This window comes from Montipora capricornis, chromosome 3 (genome assembly GCF_036669925.1).
Source record: "Montipora capricornis isolate CH-2021 chromosome 3, ASM3666992v2, whole genome shotgun sequence".
NCBI lineage: Eukaryota > Metazoa > Cnidaria > Anthozoa > Scleractinia > Acroporidae > Montipora > Montipora capricornis.
The window spans coordinates 76429850-76449457 of record NC_090885.1 but is presented as its reverse complement, the minus strand read 5'-3'; the positions used below and the strand labels follow the sequence as shown (position 1 = coordinate 76449457).

General features: G+C 41.4%; 1 protein-coding gene across 1 annotated transcript; it reads right to left on the bottom strand.

Moving 5' to 3' along the window:
• Positions 1 to 13534: 13534 nt before the first annotated feature.
• LOC138041656 (tetratricopeptide repeat protein 28-like) lies at positions 13535 to 18427 on the bottom strand. Its single transcript, XM_068887414.1, is given in 1 exon segment — positions 13535 to 18427. A coding segment is annotated over 1 exon segment (4476 nt). The 5' UTR covers positions 18212 to 18427; the 3' UTR covers positions 13535 to 13735.
• Between the last annotated feature and the right edge of the window lie 1181 nt (positions 18428 to 19608).

The following is a 19608-nucleotide window of genomic DNA, read 5'->3' as shown; positions in this document are numbered from 1 at the left end:
TTCGATGTATTATAGAGGGCAGAAACAATACAAGAACTAATACAAGAAACAATTGGTCGAAGGGGGTAGCCAGACTTGTGGTGTTTTATTAAACCACGGATTGCAGGTGGGTGGACATGCATCAGTCGAGCGGAGTCTTTTGTAGGTGGAATCATTTATCTTGTTCTGTTTCTTGAATTCCAACAATCTCTGGTTGAGATGTCGTACTAATTTAGGGAAACGGTCCTTTTTAACATGTAGATACGTGGATTGGTCACTCAACAAAGCTTCCATCTTTTTGTCATAGTCAGATCTATCCATAAGAACAAAGCAATTTCCTTTGTGGGCTTTCATTATGATACGAGCTTGGTCTTCTTTGAGCGCTTTTAGTGTTTTCTTAGGTTTAGTGATGTTACTTTGAGAAGGCAAATAGAAACTGCCGTGGTCCGTATAGAATCTTCAACTAACATCTGGTAAATTGGCGACTGCTGCTTCAATTTCACAGACGATTTCTTTGAAAGGATTCATTGCTGGGGTTGGGGCAAATTTTGGGCCTTTCTCAAGGAAAGAACGTTCTGTTTGAGATAGCGGTTTGCTGGACAGGTTCACAACCCAATTATCTTTGTTGATTGATGAAGAGAATTGGTCCATGTTTTTTGCATCATCATCGAGGTTTTTGAGGAAGTGATGGTGGTCTTTACGGACTGCGATCTTTGATGCAGGAATTTTGACAGCGTCGAAGTTTCCTCTGTGACAAGGCTTGATAATTGATCTTTTGTTTTATTCAGAGTATCTTTGAAGGCTTTTATTTGGTTGTGGCAAATGGATACTCTCGCCCTCAGGAATTGTCTGCATGCTCGTTCGGTCCATGATGCGTTTGAAGTAACTGTGGTTGGCAGGAGGTTTAAACCTGAAGAAACTTCGGGATCCACCGTTCTTCAATGGCTTTGTGTGTGACGCGAAGATGATGATAGTGAGCTTACGCAGTTTATATATGATTCATTTCATATACCATTTCATCATTAATTTCAGGACTGTCGGCCCAGCTTCATGGCGTATACGATTAAAAATAGAAGAGTAACCAGGTTTTTGAGACATATTCATGTAAAAAGGGTTCTCTGGTCTAAAATTTTTATATAAAAACGAAAGCTTACGTTTTTATGTAAAAGTTTTAACCAGAGAACGCTTTTTTACATTAATATGTCTCCAAAACCTGGTTACTCTTCTATTTTTAATTTTTACTTATGTTTTTAACAGAATAAAATGGAGATGATTAACATGGCGAAAGCTATCACCTCCAACGCCTTGGTCTTCTTAAACTTTTCCCAAGTTATTCCTGAGCAGTGTGTGGACGAACGTTAAGGTAGCTGACACTGAAATCAGGAAAACCCTACGTAATTTTATGTAAATTAATAAAAAAATGGGTACAATCAAGAGCTCATGAGTGAGCAACTCCCATATACAGCTATTTCGAGAAAGTTTGTCAAGAATAAAGTGCACGCGACAATCCCGAAAGGTAATATGGGATATGATCAATACACTGTTGCTAACGACTGTAGCTGTCGAACCTACTTTTGTTACTTTCCTTCAGCACTCGCAAACATATATCAGTGGCCTCCCGTACGATTCTTTTAGTGCAGTGCACTTAAAATCCCCCACAATACCTTTCAGGATTGTCGCGTGCACTTTTTCCGACAACCTTTCTCAAAATAGCTGTATATTCCTGTCACGGCATTTTCACAGACCGATTTATTTTTAGATTGAATTTCCGGCAAATACGACTCCCGCAGGAGCCAGAGGACCAATCACAGGAAACTAACTTGACGTCATAGCCCCACCGAACCAGAACTGCCTTTGCTCTTTTTGCGGAAAAGGTAATCCAAAAATAGATTGGTCTGAAAAAATGCCATGACATGGGCTTAGTATGAGAGTTGCTCAGTCCTACTCATGGCCTCCTGGTACAATATTGTGCAAAATGATACGACATACACCAGAGCTGTCGCTTGTTTCAAATGCGATCATCTCCTGAAGTTCTTCAAATGGAATGCTTAAAGCTTCGCCTTTTACATATAAACCAAAGACAGGCTAGGTTATACGAAATCCACAGACTAGTTGTTATTTTAAGAGCTAAAGCACTCTTATCAACAGAGCCCAAGTGAAATCAGCATCTCATGCAAACAATTGAATGAAAGCTAATTTTGTAAAACAAAAATGCGCTGCACGGAGAATTGCGTTGAAAAAAAAAAGCCAAACTCAGTGAAATCGAAAGAAGAGTTTTTAACACTTGCTTCCATGTTCTATTTTTTGCGCAGAAGTTAAAGTGATTTGTTGTATTACGCCGAGTATCTACCGACCATTAGTACCCAACTCAAGATCATTTCCGCTGTGAAGGCAGCCACTCCTTCAGACATTTCGGTACGTTATTGAAGAAAAGTGAGGCAATACTTAGAAACGCAGGAGCAAAGTAACAGTTAGGTTTGCGTATACAAGATGAGATAGTAAAGAGATTTAGTAGAGAGATTTAGTATCGCGTTTACGTGAAATGACAAACGGTGGATTGCCGTGCTTGCCGTTTCACGTTCCACGTAAAATGAAAGGAAGCTCGTGACTTAAGCTTCGCGTGAACCACGATAACTCTGAATGGACTCTGTTAATCTCTGGTATTTTGTTAACAAAAAACAAAAGCTCGGAGTCTTTTTAAACATCGTTTGTAGGAAAAGACGCTATATAATGAAACTCCTTACCTCACGGTCAAATTCTGCGAGTTTCTGTGAGTCAACAGAGAGTCGACACGAGTTCATGAAGAAACTTGCGATAAGGAGTCAGTTATAAACGATCTAAAAGCGTATAACATAATTTTTCCTTGCTTGACTTACCGGAAAATAGTTTTAGAACAACTTGTTATGTAGAAGAAAGACGAGAACAAAATTCCACGTATACGGCAAACGCGAAAATGTCTACTTTCACGTAGAACTGACGGCAAGCAGCGACCGGCAAACGCGAAAACATGGCGGGAAAATCATGGTGATGACCACTTGGTCACTTTTCCCGTTTGCGTTTCACGTTAACGTGTCGCAAAATCTCTCTGGTATCGTGCTCACGGCAAACGTCAGATTGAAATTCGCGTTTTGCCAAAAATCTAAAGTAAGAGGCAAGGTAGAATAAGAGATGTTTCATGCTTTTATGACAAGCGAAAGCCTATTTCCCGTTTGTCGTTTCAGGTAAACGCTATCGTTAAATCTCTCAAGTATAAGATATTTCGCCTGACGTCACAGCGAAGATGTTGCTGTCCCAGAGGTATCCTCCGAGAAACGACTACTCAATTGGGTTACCGTTTGTTTCTTAAAAGCTGTGGTGATGCGTTGTTAGGTGTCACTAGTAAAGCACTGGGAATCGAGTTCAATTTATCTACAAATGCAAGAAATGAGATGCACTCTCATTTTAATGAGCGTCACCAAGTGCCCTCTTGCTTTTCTTTCTAACATCTCCTCGTTTGATGTGAACACCGACAATGAACGTTCTTTATGTTCCATGATTGGCCGAAAGGAATGCAACGTATTACTTGTAGCGTGGTTTTGACTGGTATCTTTGCCCTCAGGCTTTCTTTGCTTCATCCTTCAGGCCGATGCAATGCTTGTGATAAACAAGCATTGCATCCGGAAAGATCTGGAAAGATGTTGAGTTTAACGAGAGTGCACGTGATTTCGGTCAGAAGTCAGCCATGACTACAGAGCCAGACCCAAAGAGCATGGAGGTGAAGCAGAATACTGACACCACTGCAAAAGACGAAGACGAAGTAGCAGAAATTAGGAGATCAGAGAAAGAAGAACAGCAAGAACTCTGAAGATCTGAGAGAACACGTAAGACACCTGTCAGATATGGTTATGACGAATAATATGCAGACACCGCGAACGACCGCGTGTGCCATGTTGCCTATCATCTAAGTGAGGTAGATGAGCCTTCAATCATACAAGAAGCAAAGTCGAGTGATCTCGCTGCAGAGTGGAAAGTGGCTACGGATGCAGAGTACAATTCTATGATTGAGAACAAGACATGGAAGTTGGTTGAATTACCCCCGGGTCGGAAAGCTATAGGATGCAAATGACTGTTTAAGCTGAAGCATGATGTGGCACGGCTAGTAGCCAAGGGTTACGCCCAGAAATATGGGATTGAGTAGTTTCTCTTCGATCCGTTTACAATCCGTTTGCTAGCGTTTGCAGTCCAGCATGATTTCCTGATTCATCAGATGGGACGTTGAGACAGCTTTTCTTAATGGCAAACTTAATGAAGAAATTTACATGCAGCAACCAGAAGGATACGTGAAACCCGGAGAAGAGCATCTGGTATGCAAGCTAGAAAAGTCGCTATATGGATTAAAGCAGTCGTCCCGATGTTGGAATAAAGCTTTCAGGGAAAGTGTTGAAAAGATTGGTTTCACTCAAACCTCAGCAGACCCCTGTGTGTTCATCAGAAAGAAGGATACGCTCACAATCATTGCAATTCAAGTCGATGATCTCATGATACTAGCGGAAAACATTTTGGAGATGCAAAGACTTAAGGACAGCTTAAAGGTGCAGTTTAAGATAAAGGATATGGGGGAGCTGCATTACTAAGTGGGAGTTTGCATCGTTCAAGACAAGGAAAGGAAGCAAGTCTATCTTCATCAAGGGGCTGGGCAGTACATCGAAAAGATGCTGAAGAAGTTTGGGCAAACAGAAGCGAAACCGGTGTTCACACCTGCTGATTTGAACGTCAAGCTGCAAAAGGAAGATGGTGTTAGCAGAACAGTCGATACAATCTCGTACCAGTCCATCGTTGGGAGCCTACTTTATGCTGCAATCACAACTCGTCCGGGCACCGCCCAAGCAGTGGGGGTTGTTCTGTGCAAATCCCACACAAAGTCACTTAATTGCAACAAAACGGATTCTCAGATATCTGAAAGGAGCTGTATATCTTGGCCTGAGTTACAAGAAGTGTGCTGATGGAAACCTGATTGGTTTCTCAGACGCTGATTGGGCGAGTGATGTGGATGACTGCCACTCCACTTCAGGAAACGTGTTTTTACTGGCTAAGGGAGCAGTGACGTAGCTGAGCAAGAAAGAGGTTACCGTTGCACTGTCGACAACAGAAGCTGAGTATGTAGTCCTTAGTACGGCCACCCAGGAAGCAATCTGGCTTCAAAGGTTACTCACAGATGCAGGAAAACCTCTCGAGGAACCCATCACAATAAATAAAGACAACCAGGGAGCTATTGCAATGGCAGAGAATCCTGTGGGAACAAACACATTGATATTCGATATCATTTCAGTCGCGAAGGAGTGCAAGACGGAGCCACTGGTGAGATGATTGCGGACATTGTGACGAAGCCGTTACCTAAGCATCCCTTCGAGAAGCCTGTCATCCAACTAGGAATGAAAACTGTAAAATAAGCAACGTCAAAAGTGGGAGTGTTGTTATTGAGAAAAAAAAAAGAACATTTGACGGTTGCTAATGTGAACTGTAATGAAGACACTATTTCTCAGGAATATTTAATTAAGCTTCCCATTGGTGATAGCGTTTTTCTTTTGTTATTGAAACTATTGTTTTTCGTTTCAATTTAAGTTTAAATAGCTTATTCTGTTGTACTTTTACTTTAGTGTGTAACCCTCGGTGAGTGATGAGAAGGGTTGTTCTACGTTGCGAAAAATAAAACGCACAGAATCTGATGCAAGCTGTAGTGAAAACACTACAGAATAATCACCACACTAACACCTCTTCGTTTTTCAAAGGGTCTCCGGCCACCCATGTCGTCTGATCACACGTAAGCAGCTGACCTTGCATTTCAGTGGAAAAGAATCTGAAGAGGCAACGTGTGATCGAGGCTTTGACAGCCTCACGACATGAACTGGGCCTGCGCACAGGAAAGAAGACCCTATCTCCGCCTTCTTTAGTGGATATCATTAATGTGTAGCCTGTGTGATAATTAGCTGTGTTGACTTTATTTTCAACTCAATATACTGCTTTCTTGTTGTAAATAGCATTAGAGAGTGGAGAACGGAGTGTGAAAAGCGAATTTGTAAATAAAGCAACAAACGTGAAGTATACGTGCAGTGTATCAACCTTTTAGAACCATTTTCAATCCAATGCCGTACAACCTAAAGCAATAGGGAGTTTAAGAGACGACAACGCCGAAAAGCAGTAATATTATAGGTTAAAAGAGGAAAAAATGATTATGCTACTCGTGCAGCAATCATTTTTGAGCATTTCTCGCCCACACTTGCCAGAACTACAACTTGAAATGACCAAATTTAAGGTTTTCTGTACTTAAAATCCGTCCGCACTAATCCAGGTATAGAATACTTCTCCCATATTGTACAACATAAAAAAGTTGGAATCATCGTGAATTACTTAAAATAGCTCAAAGTTATATTTTGAAGCGCCGTAGCTGTCGTGGTTTCTTAAACTCCCTCAGCAGATGCTGACGCTCAAACGAGTCAATCCTGACGCGGAGAAAAAATGTGTGGTTCACGCAGGGGTTGCTTTGTGCGGGAAAATGACCATGGGCTAGTTTGAGACTGTGGCGTGAAATCTCACATGGTAATTCAACAACCAGAGTCTTCAAAACCAACGTTTTGATTAACATCACCTGACGAGTGGAGAACCCTGCATCAAAATAGACTATACATCTCACTGGGCGTAACGTCTTACCAAAACAGGCAGGAGTGAGGCAGTAGATGGAGTAACATTTCCCAGATTACGTGGTGTCAGTTCGTGGAGCTGAGACCCCGGCGAAAATCACAAGAGCTGGCCACACAGCTGTATTTTAAAGTCCCAAAAGACAAAAAAATGTAACACTTTATGCGTTAAATGCTTGCCATTTTTTTTGTACTTTTCTGGTGATCAACGGTCTGCAGCACTTGGCTTCGTCATAAAAGAAGTCCTCATTGAAACATCTGCGCTTTTGGGTCAATGTGGGCTCAGGTTTGGGCATCACGTGATAAATCAACGGTTCATGCTCAGGGAGCCTGCCAGCTGAAATCTGGTGGGTTAAATAATTTTTGGGGCCATCTTTGTCTACAGAAGTTCCCCCTAAGCTGGCATCATTAAGCTGGAATGTGGGTAAAGGCACGCCTTTGAAAGAAAACAGAGGTGACAGATGGTTTCATGCAGCTTGGGACGCCTAACCTGAATGCTTTGTTGTGAACATGGCGGTTCACGACTGAAGTTGTCTCTCTAGCCTTTCTGTGGACGAATAGGCAACTTTCACGATCGCGTCATTTGACTACAGCAACCAGAATTCTCTTTGTTGTTCTTTTTTTATTTAAATTTTGTATTCCCAGAGGGGTAAGAATAACAATATCTCTAATTGGTATGAGAGAAGCAAAACCTGAAGGATTCTGGTACTTGTAGTCAAATGGCGTCATCATGTAAATGTCCTATTCCAGTACCTACCGATACAATAGCGCTTTGCACTAATGACGTCGTGAAACTATAGACCCCCATGTGTCTCAGACAAACAAAGTTCAGTCTTTAAGAGTCACTAGGGAAATGAGGCGTAATATTCGCTTCAATTTTTATGGTTTTAATCGACGTCGAACGTGTTCCTGACTGTATTTTCGAGAGAGAACCAGAACAATATACAATTGAGCAGCTGAAACGTAACAACCTTTTAAAACGAGTGAGGGGCTGTATAAGGTCGTATAAACAGTGGAAGTGAACACTTGCTTGGTCCGAGCATCGATAATGGCACTTGGTCTGCGTCGAAAGTACTTAAAGAGGTTCGAAGGTGGAGGGAAATGGTACCGTAGTGCAAGTTCTATTCCCTATTCTACTCCGTCGACAGGTTAAAATGTTGGAAAAGTGTTGATGGGCCTACACTACTCCAGCTGCTTGCAAATTGCTGTCTGTTTTGCTCTAAGATCTCTTTGATGATTTTTTCTTTGCGATATACTACGTAGTATGGGGGCGTCTTAAATATTTCTCTTAGACGTGGGTAATTTTCTATCAGGTGCCATTTCCTCGTGAGCGGGGTGGTCTTTTGTGACAAGACTCAAAATTCGGTTACGTGTACATGCAGGCGGCTTTGTTTTCCTCTCCCATTGCACGACCTCTTTTAGTTGGAGAATTTCAGTTCAGAGTGATGCCTTTTAACACTGCTCTCAGGGTATCCTCTATTTCTTTGGCGTATCTCAAAGTCTTGTGCGTTTTTCAAAACTAGAATGGCAAGAATTTGTTATTCGAAGGCGTAATGCTTTCCCTTTTATGAACCTTCTTGCTACGCCTGGTGGCCGACAGGAAATTCCGCTGTGAGACCTTTTTCTCCAGCCCAGTGACGAGCACAAATATACGTATTCGTGGTGATGTTTTGCACCGTAAATCGATTAGCCAAGGCTTACATTTCTCGATGTCTTAACAATGGTTTTGGCAGCGGTATGAGACTTTCTCTCCCAATTCCCGCAATTCAGTCTTTGAGAGATTCCGGCAATTTATGGTCATTTATCTGGATATTGTGAGTCCGATTACAACAATCACCCCAACAACTGTGTTTGGTACTAACCATTCTACCCCCTTTTAAGAAACTAACTCCATACACTCACTCATACATTTGTTTTCAGTAGATCAAAATGTTTGTCGGAGTCTACGCGGGGGCTCATGTGACAAAGTCTATTTTTGGGAATAGTTTCAAAACTAAAATCTTCAATCGATGCTGTATTTTGCTGGTAGGACTGGGTGGCCCGACACTTATATGAAAAATCTATGAAACGAGAATCGGGGGTCTCCGTTGTCATGGAATAGCAGAATTACCCGCCAGAATTCTTTTTGGGTATGAACGAGGCAACTTGAGAGGCACAAGACTGTTCCTCATAAAATGGCTGAAGCGTGGCCAGAGGAAAGGGTAGTGAGAAGAGGATTTCTAGCCAGATACTAAGGAAAAGCCCTGGTGTGTGCTCTTGATTTCTTAACACGTTTTTAGGATGGACAATTCGTGGCAAAGTAGTGCTTTTTTTGCTGTTGTCGTCGTAGCAAAAAACCACCCTTTCAGTCTTTTCTTGTCAAAGGAACGGTATGTTAATAAGAGAATTATTACCCAGATTTATATTTGCAGATTACTAAAGGAAAACTCTACATCTTTATGCAATAAGCGCATTCAAAATTTCCTCATATTACTGTACAGAAGTCTGTTTTTAATGATTCTGCTGCTACTGTATATGAAATTTAACTGAGTTTTCTCTCCGGTCTTCTTCTCATGATGTTTGCGGAAATCATTCTGTCCCTCAATAAACCTAGAACAACTAGCTATGGTCTTAATTAACTAACTCTTTTTCTTCCTTGTCAGCTAAGTTGTGGAATGCGCTAACGTGTTTTAAAATGAGAATTTAGGGTCGCATTTTGTGTAGCTGCTTTTATTTTTAATTAATGTTTCTTTAAATAAATTATTTTATATTGAGTTATGTATCCTTATATGCTATGAATTGTAGCTGTAATTATAATGTCTCGCAGATATTAGCTCTTGTAGTTACTCTGAAATTCGAGATGAAAGAAAGTTTATGCGTGTAGGTTACCTTTAGCAGGGCGCGTGTGTACACTTTGTATTCCACGAGTCCAGCGCCGACCACATGAGATAAAATTACTTTCGCCATGAATATTAAATCATTGCCCAATGTAACATACCTTGCAACGGCCAAAGACGTTGCGCGACCAGTTGCAGAAACCGTTGCGGAAAGTAGAATTAACTTTTACTTTCGGCAAACGGTTGCAACGAATTTTTTAAACATTGCGTAGTGTAGCATCTGTCCTGCAACTTGTGTCGCAACGGTTTGCGGCACCATCCAATGAAAGTGTTTCTTTAACCTCATGTGATCATTGAAACAAGACAAGTTGCATGAAACGTTGCTCAGTGTAACACCCGTAAAACAACTTGTTTCGTAATGTGAGAAAAGCTTGTAGAAATGGCGTTGCGAGACAAGTTGCACAAAAAATTGCACAGTGTAACAATGCCTTAAGGAGGCTCGAAAGGGTTTTCAGCTGAGCGCGTGCGCGTAAGCCGCACACGCAATTCTAAAAGCTGCTTGCGTCAGGTCACGATTCAAAATGGGTCACCAGAAATAGACAAATACCGCTAATTTCACTCACCTTTCTTCTAATAGACCAATTTCGGTATATTAAAATTCAGTCGAAAACAAAAGGCACCATCTCGAGGCTCTGGGGAATAGACTCATACAAATCCTTATATTTATTCCCCAGAGCCTCGTGAAGATGTCTTTTGTTTAGGACTGAATTTTAATATATCGAAATTGGTCTATTCCTATACATATGGAATATAAATAGACATCACCTATTCACGAAAACTACGAAAATTGCAAACACACGGTTTAATGGTCACTTAAATCCGTTTGTGTTGGCTTGTATCTTCATTCGCGCGTGCACTCGAATGAGCGGGCAATGCGTGCGTAAATGTCAATCTTGTAAACCCCTCATTTTTCCTGATTTTGCAAGTGTACTCGTTTATATCTCTGCTTCTGGACGGTGATTTTTTTTTATTTTTTGCATGTTAGCTTAGATTAATTTAAAACGTCTGTCTTTTAAATTTAAAACAATTCTGAAGGTGAAAAAAAAATTAGACATTTCAAAAAAACCTACTTTTCTGAAAAACTGACCTACAGATTTTGTTGAATTTTAAATACTTTAAAGATTATTTCTAACATTCTCTGGTAACGTTGAATGGGAAGATTTCACCGTGTTTTCAAAAACCACAATATATCTTGATTTTAAAGCACGAAGAAGTGCCTTATATTGTTGCTATAGTAACGTTATTTTGAAGGAAAATGTGATATGAGAAATCTATAATGGGTACTTAATACCCTTGCCAAATTTTGTCTTGATATGACTTCCCTAACTGTATCTAAGGACAGAATATGTTTATTTGTTTGAAAAAAGGAGAAACTATTTCGAGCCTCCTCAGAGCAATCGAAATCTTATGCTGAATTGGGCGGTCTGGAGCTGTGTGTTGGAGTGGGATCCGTCTCAAATGGTTTAGGGCCTGACATTTCTCTCCCTAACTGCCATACCGGGAGGAAGGGCGGTATCTGAAAGCAGCGAAGGTTTAACTGCGTCCAAAAGGGATCGCACGGGCCAAAATCCCGGGACGACTCGTTTGGTACGACGCTCCAGTGCGATGTCCTGAGGTATTGCATTTTTCTCTCTTGTTCAAAAATTCCGTCAGCACGGGCGTAAATGTTTTGGTTCTCCGATACGTACCATTCGCCCTTGTCACACGACGGCCATAGTGTCCCGGGAGACCAAAATGCTTTGTTTTACCACACCAAGCCTCACCTCCATGGTTTCCACTGCGAGGCTTGGCATGATAAAACAAAGGTCTTTTGGTCTCCCGGGACAATATGGCCGCCGTGTGACAAGGGCGAATACCAAAAAAAGATGCTTGTTTTTTAGAAGGAACTGACATTTCCGTTGATTCTACAGGCATACCCGTAGTGTAAGGACCGTGCGTGTCTGGTCTTCTCGAGACGGGTGAGAGATCGTTTCATGCACACTGGGATGCCTAACTTGAATGCTTTGTTGTGAACATGGCAGTTCACGAGTGAAGTTGTCTCTCTGGACGAATTCCAGGACCTACCGATACAATTTGTGCACGTTTCCATAGCTAAAATCTTCAATCGACGCTGTATTTTGCTGGTAGGACTGGGTAGCCCGGGGTGAAATGTTAATTGGGGGTCTTCCCTTATCATGGAATGGCAGAATTGATCGACATAATTCTTTTCCTCGAGAATCTCTATGATTAAAGCAATAATATGTAATTATATGCATTATATGTTTCATATGTTTTTTTTTTAAATATATCTTAACTATGGCTATATCATCTTCTCTTTCCACATGATAGTTCATTACACCGCCCTTTTGAAGAAAGGGGTGTCCTACGTAGTGTGCATTGATCAATCTATACATTGTTAGTATCTACTAAAACAGTGGATAGTGTTGAACACAGGTGCTGATTGGCTCGTCAAACTACGAATATCCTGTGCTATTTACCTCTGAGCAACTCGGGAAAAAATGGCGTCCCGATTTGCATCCGTGACAAGTGAAGAAAACATCCAAATTATTTTTTTGTGGTGTATATTGTCTCACTGTTTTAGAATATACTAAAACAACTATTCACCTCAGTGTCGGTGGCTAGCGTTGGATATTTACCTCGCCGCTTCACGGCTCGGTAAATATCCACCGCTAGCCACCACCACTTCGGTGAATAGTTGTTAAATATCCATTGTCGTCTCTTTACTAGTTTGCACTTAAACTTTAAGATTGTATTAAGAAAACTTAATTAAGAGGTCATGCAACAATTTTATTACCTACGGTAGCTTTTAACCTTCTGGAAGTTTCTGGAATCGTGAAAAGAAATCTGGATGTTTGCCTAAGAAAAATGTTTGCAGCCTGGGAAGGGGACTTGCATATGAAAGGGATGGGGATGATCATCGTCTTGCTTAGGGGGTGTAAATTTCAGATTTTGGTCTCACTTGGGGTGCTCTTGGCAAAATGCCATCATGGTCTCGTTCAGGGTTGCACGAGAAGAAATTAAAAAACGGCTATTTAATGTGTTTTAAATATGGTCTAATTTAGGGGTCACAAAAGCCTGGGCCACGCCTAGATTGGTCTCGTTTTGGAGTTCCATTCAAAATTTCCGACGAGCATATGAATTTGCAAAGAGCCCCCTCCCAGGGGTTTGCAGTCTTTAAACTTAAAATGCACACAAATTAAGAGATCAGGCAACTTTTACTTCCCACCCATCGCCCGTTTCATTGAGTTATTTTGCATCGGTCTGGTTCCGTGACAAAACATCAGAAAATCAACATGTAAATCTTTACAGTAAGAAACTTTCCATTTGTTAGGTTCTAAAACCTGGCAAGAGTCCATCACCTAAGAGAAAGATTTACTCAAATTTGCCTAGTGCTCATCAGCATCAGAAAAGTGTCTATTTTTGAACCAAGTTTTGCGGGAAAATGAAAAATAGACAATAGACCAAATCCGCTAACGCGGTGTTGCGTCCAATTTAAAGCCTTTGGAAAGAAAACGTTTTGTTCCAGGAATTTCAATATGATTTAAATGGGAATGCTACATTAAAATTCCAATGCTATACACAAACAATCTTAACCCCAGGAGATTTGAATTGGGTACAATATTGAGTTGGTCGATTTGGTCTATTGTTCATTTTCCTGAGGCTGTATGGGACATTCTTTCGCTTGGGTAATGGAATCTGGGCCCTAGCAATTTTCACATACTATAGATACTTCTTACGTATATCAATATGAAAAATTAGGTAATTTCCAAACATTTCTACTTTCCTAGGTTACACTTGCCTCCCAAAACGATTAATTTGCTTATTTAGCTTTGGCCAACCTTAAAGGAACACAGAAACTACACATTCCCCGAGACTGTCATTTCATTTTAAATGGAAAGTTGCTATACCAAGCTAAAGAGTATACCTGCTTCATGTAAAATGAACACCCATGAAACAGCCCATAAAACTCGGAGTTATTTTGAAGTATTTTAAGGGCCAAAATAACACGATGGCTAGATCATGATATCTTTAGTCTGACCACGACTGAGGAGGTATCAATGATTGAATTGTTTTCAATAACTCACATAAACAAAGAAAGGAGGATTACATATTGACGTATCAGAGTCCAAGTGGTTTTCTCACGTTTTGGACATTGTTTCTAAAAAAAGAGGGAAACAAATAGTGGGTTGAAGGGCAATAAAGAATTTATGGGGAATTTATGTGTTCCCCAAATTCAAGGGTGACATCATCGCCAATTAGCACAAATGGCGCCCAGTATTTTGCGGCGGAATAATTCTTTGTCTCCCGAAGAGATTTCATAGCATGGTGAAGAGCTGTACTTGCACTTTTTCCATCTGCCAAGTGTTGATAGAAACTCTTCATGAACATTAAAGTTGCTTCGTCATCGATTGCCCAGAGTGACGCCAGAACAGACCGGGCACCAGCACACAGGAAAGCCCTGGCTATTCCCACAAGACCCTCGGGTTTTTCATATCCCTGGCCAGAATGACAGCAACTTAGCACAACCAGTCTTGCATGAAGACGAAGTGCATGAACATTCTTCAACGTTAACATGAAATCTTCCTCCTCAGGAAAATGGGATGTGCGTGCGGGATTTGGGGCCAAAGCAATTTCTCCAACATCGTCATCTCCATGTGCAGCAATGTGGATTAAAGCAGCTGACGTCATTCTTTTCAGCACCTCATCTTTGGTTGCATCTTTTCCTGTAAGAGGCACGGTCTGCAGAAGTTCTCCAATAATGTCCACCTCCTTTTTGGCACACGGCACCTGTCCATACATGGGTTCACCAGTGCCGTAAGTGACTTCGTTCAAGCATGGATCGCCCACAAGCAGCGCTTCATTCTTCATTTGGAAGTCGTCAGGTGCACTAGCAATCAGTTTTAAAGTGGTCAGCGATGGAATAACACGGATTCTGACAGAGTCACTCAATGCAGCAAGAGGAGCCAACCATAATGGTCCATCAGGAACAATGACTAAGTCATCACCCTGGAGCAAGTCTGCGATAGGACTGATTAAGACATCATATAACAGCTGCAAAGGGTTCAGAGAGAAGTCCAAAGACTGAATGATTCCTTCAACAACGGTCCCTGCATTGATCTCTTCGAGAGAACTTTTTATCAGTGAGAGAACAGTTCCATTTTTGATTTCCTTTTGTCTAAAATTTATCTCGAAATCTTTTCTTAGCAACCAGATGCTGATCGAGTTCCCTTTAAGTGCTGTGAAAACAGTTTGTGAAGGCAGATCTTTCATCACAAAAGATATTGTTTCCTTTATCGTATCTGCCGAAGGTTTCTCGTCAATGCCACAGTGCATCTTCAAAATGTCTGCTAAAGCCTGGGCTCGTCCTTGCTCAGCAGCATACAAAGCCTCCTTAACCTCTCCATTTTTCAAGAGTGCTGTCCACAGAGCAGTGTACGCAAACTGACTTTGTTCGCGAAAGCTTATTTTAAATGCATCCTCTGACTGAAGATGCCTTGTTTCATCAAAATGATTTATGCTTTGACGATAGTATATGAGAGCTTTGCCCAAGGAGTCTGAACATTCATAGACACGACCAATCTGATAACACGCGATTCCCTGCCCTATGGGGTCTTCTGTTTCCATGGAAATTCCAAGCTGTTCTTCGCTAAAGTGAAGTGCTTCTTGAAGTATGCCCATATTGTAATAAGCGTTGCCGAGATTGCCACTGGCACTTCCTTCTCCGGCCCTGTCCCCTAATTCTTTTGCAATTCCAAGATGTAGCTCATGGTACTCTATGGCTTGCTTACAATTGCCAAGACCGAGATAGTCGTTGCCAAGATTGCAATAGCCTTTTCCTTCTCCCGCCCTGTCCCCTACTACTTTTGCAATACTAAGATGTGCATGGTGGTATTCTATGGCTTGCTTAAAATTGCCAAGACTGGCATAAGCATTGCCGAGATTGCCATAGGCATTTCCTTCTCCAGCCCTGTCACATACTTCCTTCGCAATACTAAGATGTTGGTGGTGGTACTCTATGGCTTGTTTAAACATGCCAAGACTGTGATAAGCATTGCCGAGATTGCCATAGGCCTTACCTTCTCCGGCCCTGTCCCCTACTTCCTTCGCAATACTAAGACGCTGATTGTGGTACTCTATGGCTTGCTTAAAAATGCCAAGACTGTGATAAGCGTTGCCGAGATTGCCATAGGCATTTCCTTCTCCAGCCCTGTCCCCTACTTCTTTCACAATACTGAGATGTTCATTGTGGAAGTCTATGGCTTGCTTAAAATTGCCAAGGCTGTGATAAGCATTGCCGAGATTCCCATAGCCTCTTCCTTCTCCGGCCCTGTCCCCTACTTCTTTTGCAATACTAAGATGCTGAATGTGGTGCTCTAAGGCTCGCTTAAAATTGCCAAGGCTTTCATAATCGTTGCCGAGACTGCCATAGGCTCTTCCTTCTCCTGCCCTGTCCCTTAGATCTCTCGCAATACTAAGATGCTGCTCGTGGAACTCTATGGCTTCCCTAAAATTACCAAGATTGCAATAAGCATTGCCAAGATTGGCATAAGCTCTTCCTTCTTCGGCCCTTTCCCCTAGTTCTTTCACAATACTAAGATGTTGCTCGTGGTACTCTATGGCTTGCTTACAGTTGCCAAGTCTGTGGTAAGCGTTACCCAGATTGCAATAGGCTCTTCCTTCTCCGGCCCTGTCCCCTACTTCTTTTGCAATACTAAGATCTTGATTGTGGCACTCTATAGCTTGTTTAAACTTGCCAAGACTATGATAAGCATTGCCGAGGTTACCATGGGCTCTTCCTTCTCCAGCCCTGTCCCCTACTTCTTTCGTAATACTAAGATCTAGTTTGTGGCACTCTATAGCTTCCTTAAACTTACCACGACTGTGATATGCCTTGCCGAGATTGCAATGGGCTCTTCCTTCTCCGGCCTTGTCCTCTACTTCTTTTGCAATACTAAGCTGTTGAGTGTGGTACTCTAGGGCTTGTTTCAAATTGCCAAGACAACGATAAGCATTGCCAAGATGGCCATAGGCTGTTCCTTCACTGGCCCTGTTCCCTACTATTTTTGCAATACTAAGCTCTTGATTGTGGTACTCTATGGCTTGCTTAAAATTACCAAGACTGTAATAAGCGTTGCCGAGTTTGCCATAGGCTCTTCCTTCTTCAGCCCTGTCCCCTACTTCTTTCACAATATTAAGAAGTTGATTGTGGTACTCTATGGCTTGCTCAAACTTACGAAGTCTGTGATACGCGTTGCCTAGCTTCCCATTGGCACTTCCTTCTCCGACCCTGTCCCTTACTGCTTTTGCAATACTAAGATGTTGATTGTGGTACTCCATAGCTTGCTCAAAATCGCCAAGACCGACATAAGCTTTGCCAAGATTGCCATAGACTGTTCCTTCTCCAGCCCTGTCTCCTATTTCCTTCACAATACTAAGATGTTGATTGTGGCACTCTATGGCTTACTCAAACTTGCCAATTCTATAATACGCGTTGCCTAACTTGCCATTGGCACTTCCTTCTCCGGCCCTGTCCCCTACTTCTTTTGCAATACTAAGATGGTCATTGTGGTACAATAAGGCTTGGTGAAAACATCCAAGACTGTCATAAGCGTTGCCGAGATTGCAATAGGCTTTTCCTTCTGTGACCCTGTCCCCTAGTTCTCTCGCAATACTAACCTGTTGATTGTGGTACTTTACGGCTTGCCTAAACTTACCAAGGCTATGATAAGCAATGCCGAGATTTCCATGGGCCATTCCTTCTCTGGCCCTGTCCCTTAATTCTTTTGCAATAATAAGATCTTGGTTGTGGCAATTTATCGCTTTGTTAAAATTGCCAAGTCTGCGATAAGTGTTCCCGAGATTACCATTTGCTGTTCCTTCTCCAGCCCTGTCCTGTACCTCTTTTGCAATACTAAGATGTTGACTGTGGCACTCTATGGCTTGGTTAAAATTGCCAATGCTGTTATAAGCGTTACCGAGGTTGCCATAGGCTCTTCCTTGTCCAGCCCTGTCCCCTACTTCTTTCGCAATACTAAGATGTTGATTGTGGTATTCTATTGCTTGCTCACAATTGCCAAGGCTGCCAAAAGCGTTGCCGAGATTGCAATAGGCACTTCCTTCTCCAGCCCTGTCCCCTACTTCTTTTGCAATATCAAGATGTTGATTGTGGTACTCTATGGCTTCCTTAAACTTGCCAAGACTGTGATAAGCATTGCCGAGATTACCATGGGCTCTTCCTTCTGCAGCCCTGTTGCCTGCTTTTTTTGCAATACTAAGATCTTGACTGTGGTGCGCTATGGCTCGCTCAAAATTGCCAAGGCTATGAGAAGCATTGCCAAGATTGCGATAGGCTCTTCCTTCTGCAGCCCTGTCCTCTACTTCTTTTGCAATACTAAGATCTTGACTGTGGTACGCTATGGCTTGCTTAAAATCGCCAAGGTTGTGACAAGAATTGCCGAGATTGCTATAGGCTCTTCCTTTTCCGGCGCTGAAACCTATTTCCTCAAAAATGGCTAATGCTTCTGAGTATTTTCTTATGGCCTGTTTAAAGTCTACTATATCTTGATAGTAGTTGCCCAAACTGAAACAAGCCATACCCTCCTGTAGTCTGTTTCCCTCCTTTCTTGCAACGCGAAGCTCTTGCATATGCTGCACTAAAGCATCCAACTTTCTATCCACCATTCTTGATAACCGGGAAGATTTCTTCCGAAATCCGGGCTGCACCTAGAACATAAATGAACGAAAACAAAGGTCCATGCCCTGACTACACCATGCTAAAGCGGCAGCGAAAGATTAATTGAACAGTGAAGGAATAACTATTTTAAGCCAGTATTTTTTAAAATTGCCTTTCATGATCAGAGTTTTTCAAAGGAATGATTTCGGGTTACGGAGACTGTCCTTACAGAGAAAAATAGGAATAGAGCCTGTAATGTAATAAAGTAGTTGGGTATTTAACGGACTAAAAGTGTTTTATACAATAATAATCGAGCAACATTAAAATATAAATTAGATTATATTATGAGGAAAAAACAGCCTATAGAATAATGATTGCATCCCATTTCATTTTCTTATGAAAGGTTAAAGGTTTTAAGATATGCTTTTCTGGCAGGAAATCTGCTGCCGGTATGTAGCTGACACCAAAAGGACAGGATGTGACATCATTATGAGTGTAATATTCCATTTTCTGTGATTGGCGTCAAACTCATAATTTTTTATCTATTTCATTAGTTTATGTCCCATTCTGACATAATTTTGATCTTGAGATAAGATTTCCAGCAGAAAGACTACTTGAAATAAGACTTATTCAAGAGACTTAAATCAATCCAATATCAGACCTGGAAACTCAATCACCTGTTTCCCCCCATTGTGTTTTTTTCTTTTGCCAAGGACTTTGAATGAGCTAATTGAATTGCTAACACGTTTCCATTGGGAAAGGCTGCTTGTCAGGACTAATTTGGCGGTTTTTATTTTAGAGATGCATAATCCCCAAATTATGCCATTCTCGCACGCAGGCATCATTCTTTTGTTTGCACTCAGCCTGATTGTAACGTTTAACAATACTTTGAGCTTCACTTTATGCACATAAGACTCTAAGTTCAAATTCGCACTGTAACATCCACAAGCAAATAAAGATGACAGATGGTCTATTGAAACGTATTGCAGAATCAAAGTAGTTTTAATTTCTGTATGAACATTGTAGATGTTCGTTTCTTAGAGAGGCTTCAGTAGTAAGCCGTACAGCCTTTTTCCTAAGCTTCCTGGATGTTTCTTCGTATTTTTCGCTGTTTTTTTTTAATAGGTACGCAATGCGTACATGTGGGTAGCCACTTAAACATTGTGCTACCAATGGAGTATTTAAGTGCGTTGTTGTTGTCGTCCCAGTTCTAACCATTCACTAATCTGCATTTGCAAATTTGAAGGAAAATCCATGGTAATAGCCCATAATCATGGTAAAGAAAATGCACCTCAACATTCCTAATTTAATGTCAAATTTTCTCTAAAAATTAATGCTATCATAAATATGAGGGGCCATATGCAGTGATTATTTACATAAAACAATTTTGAGGACCACGAATTAA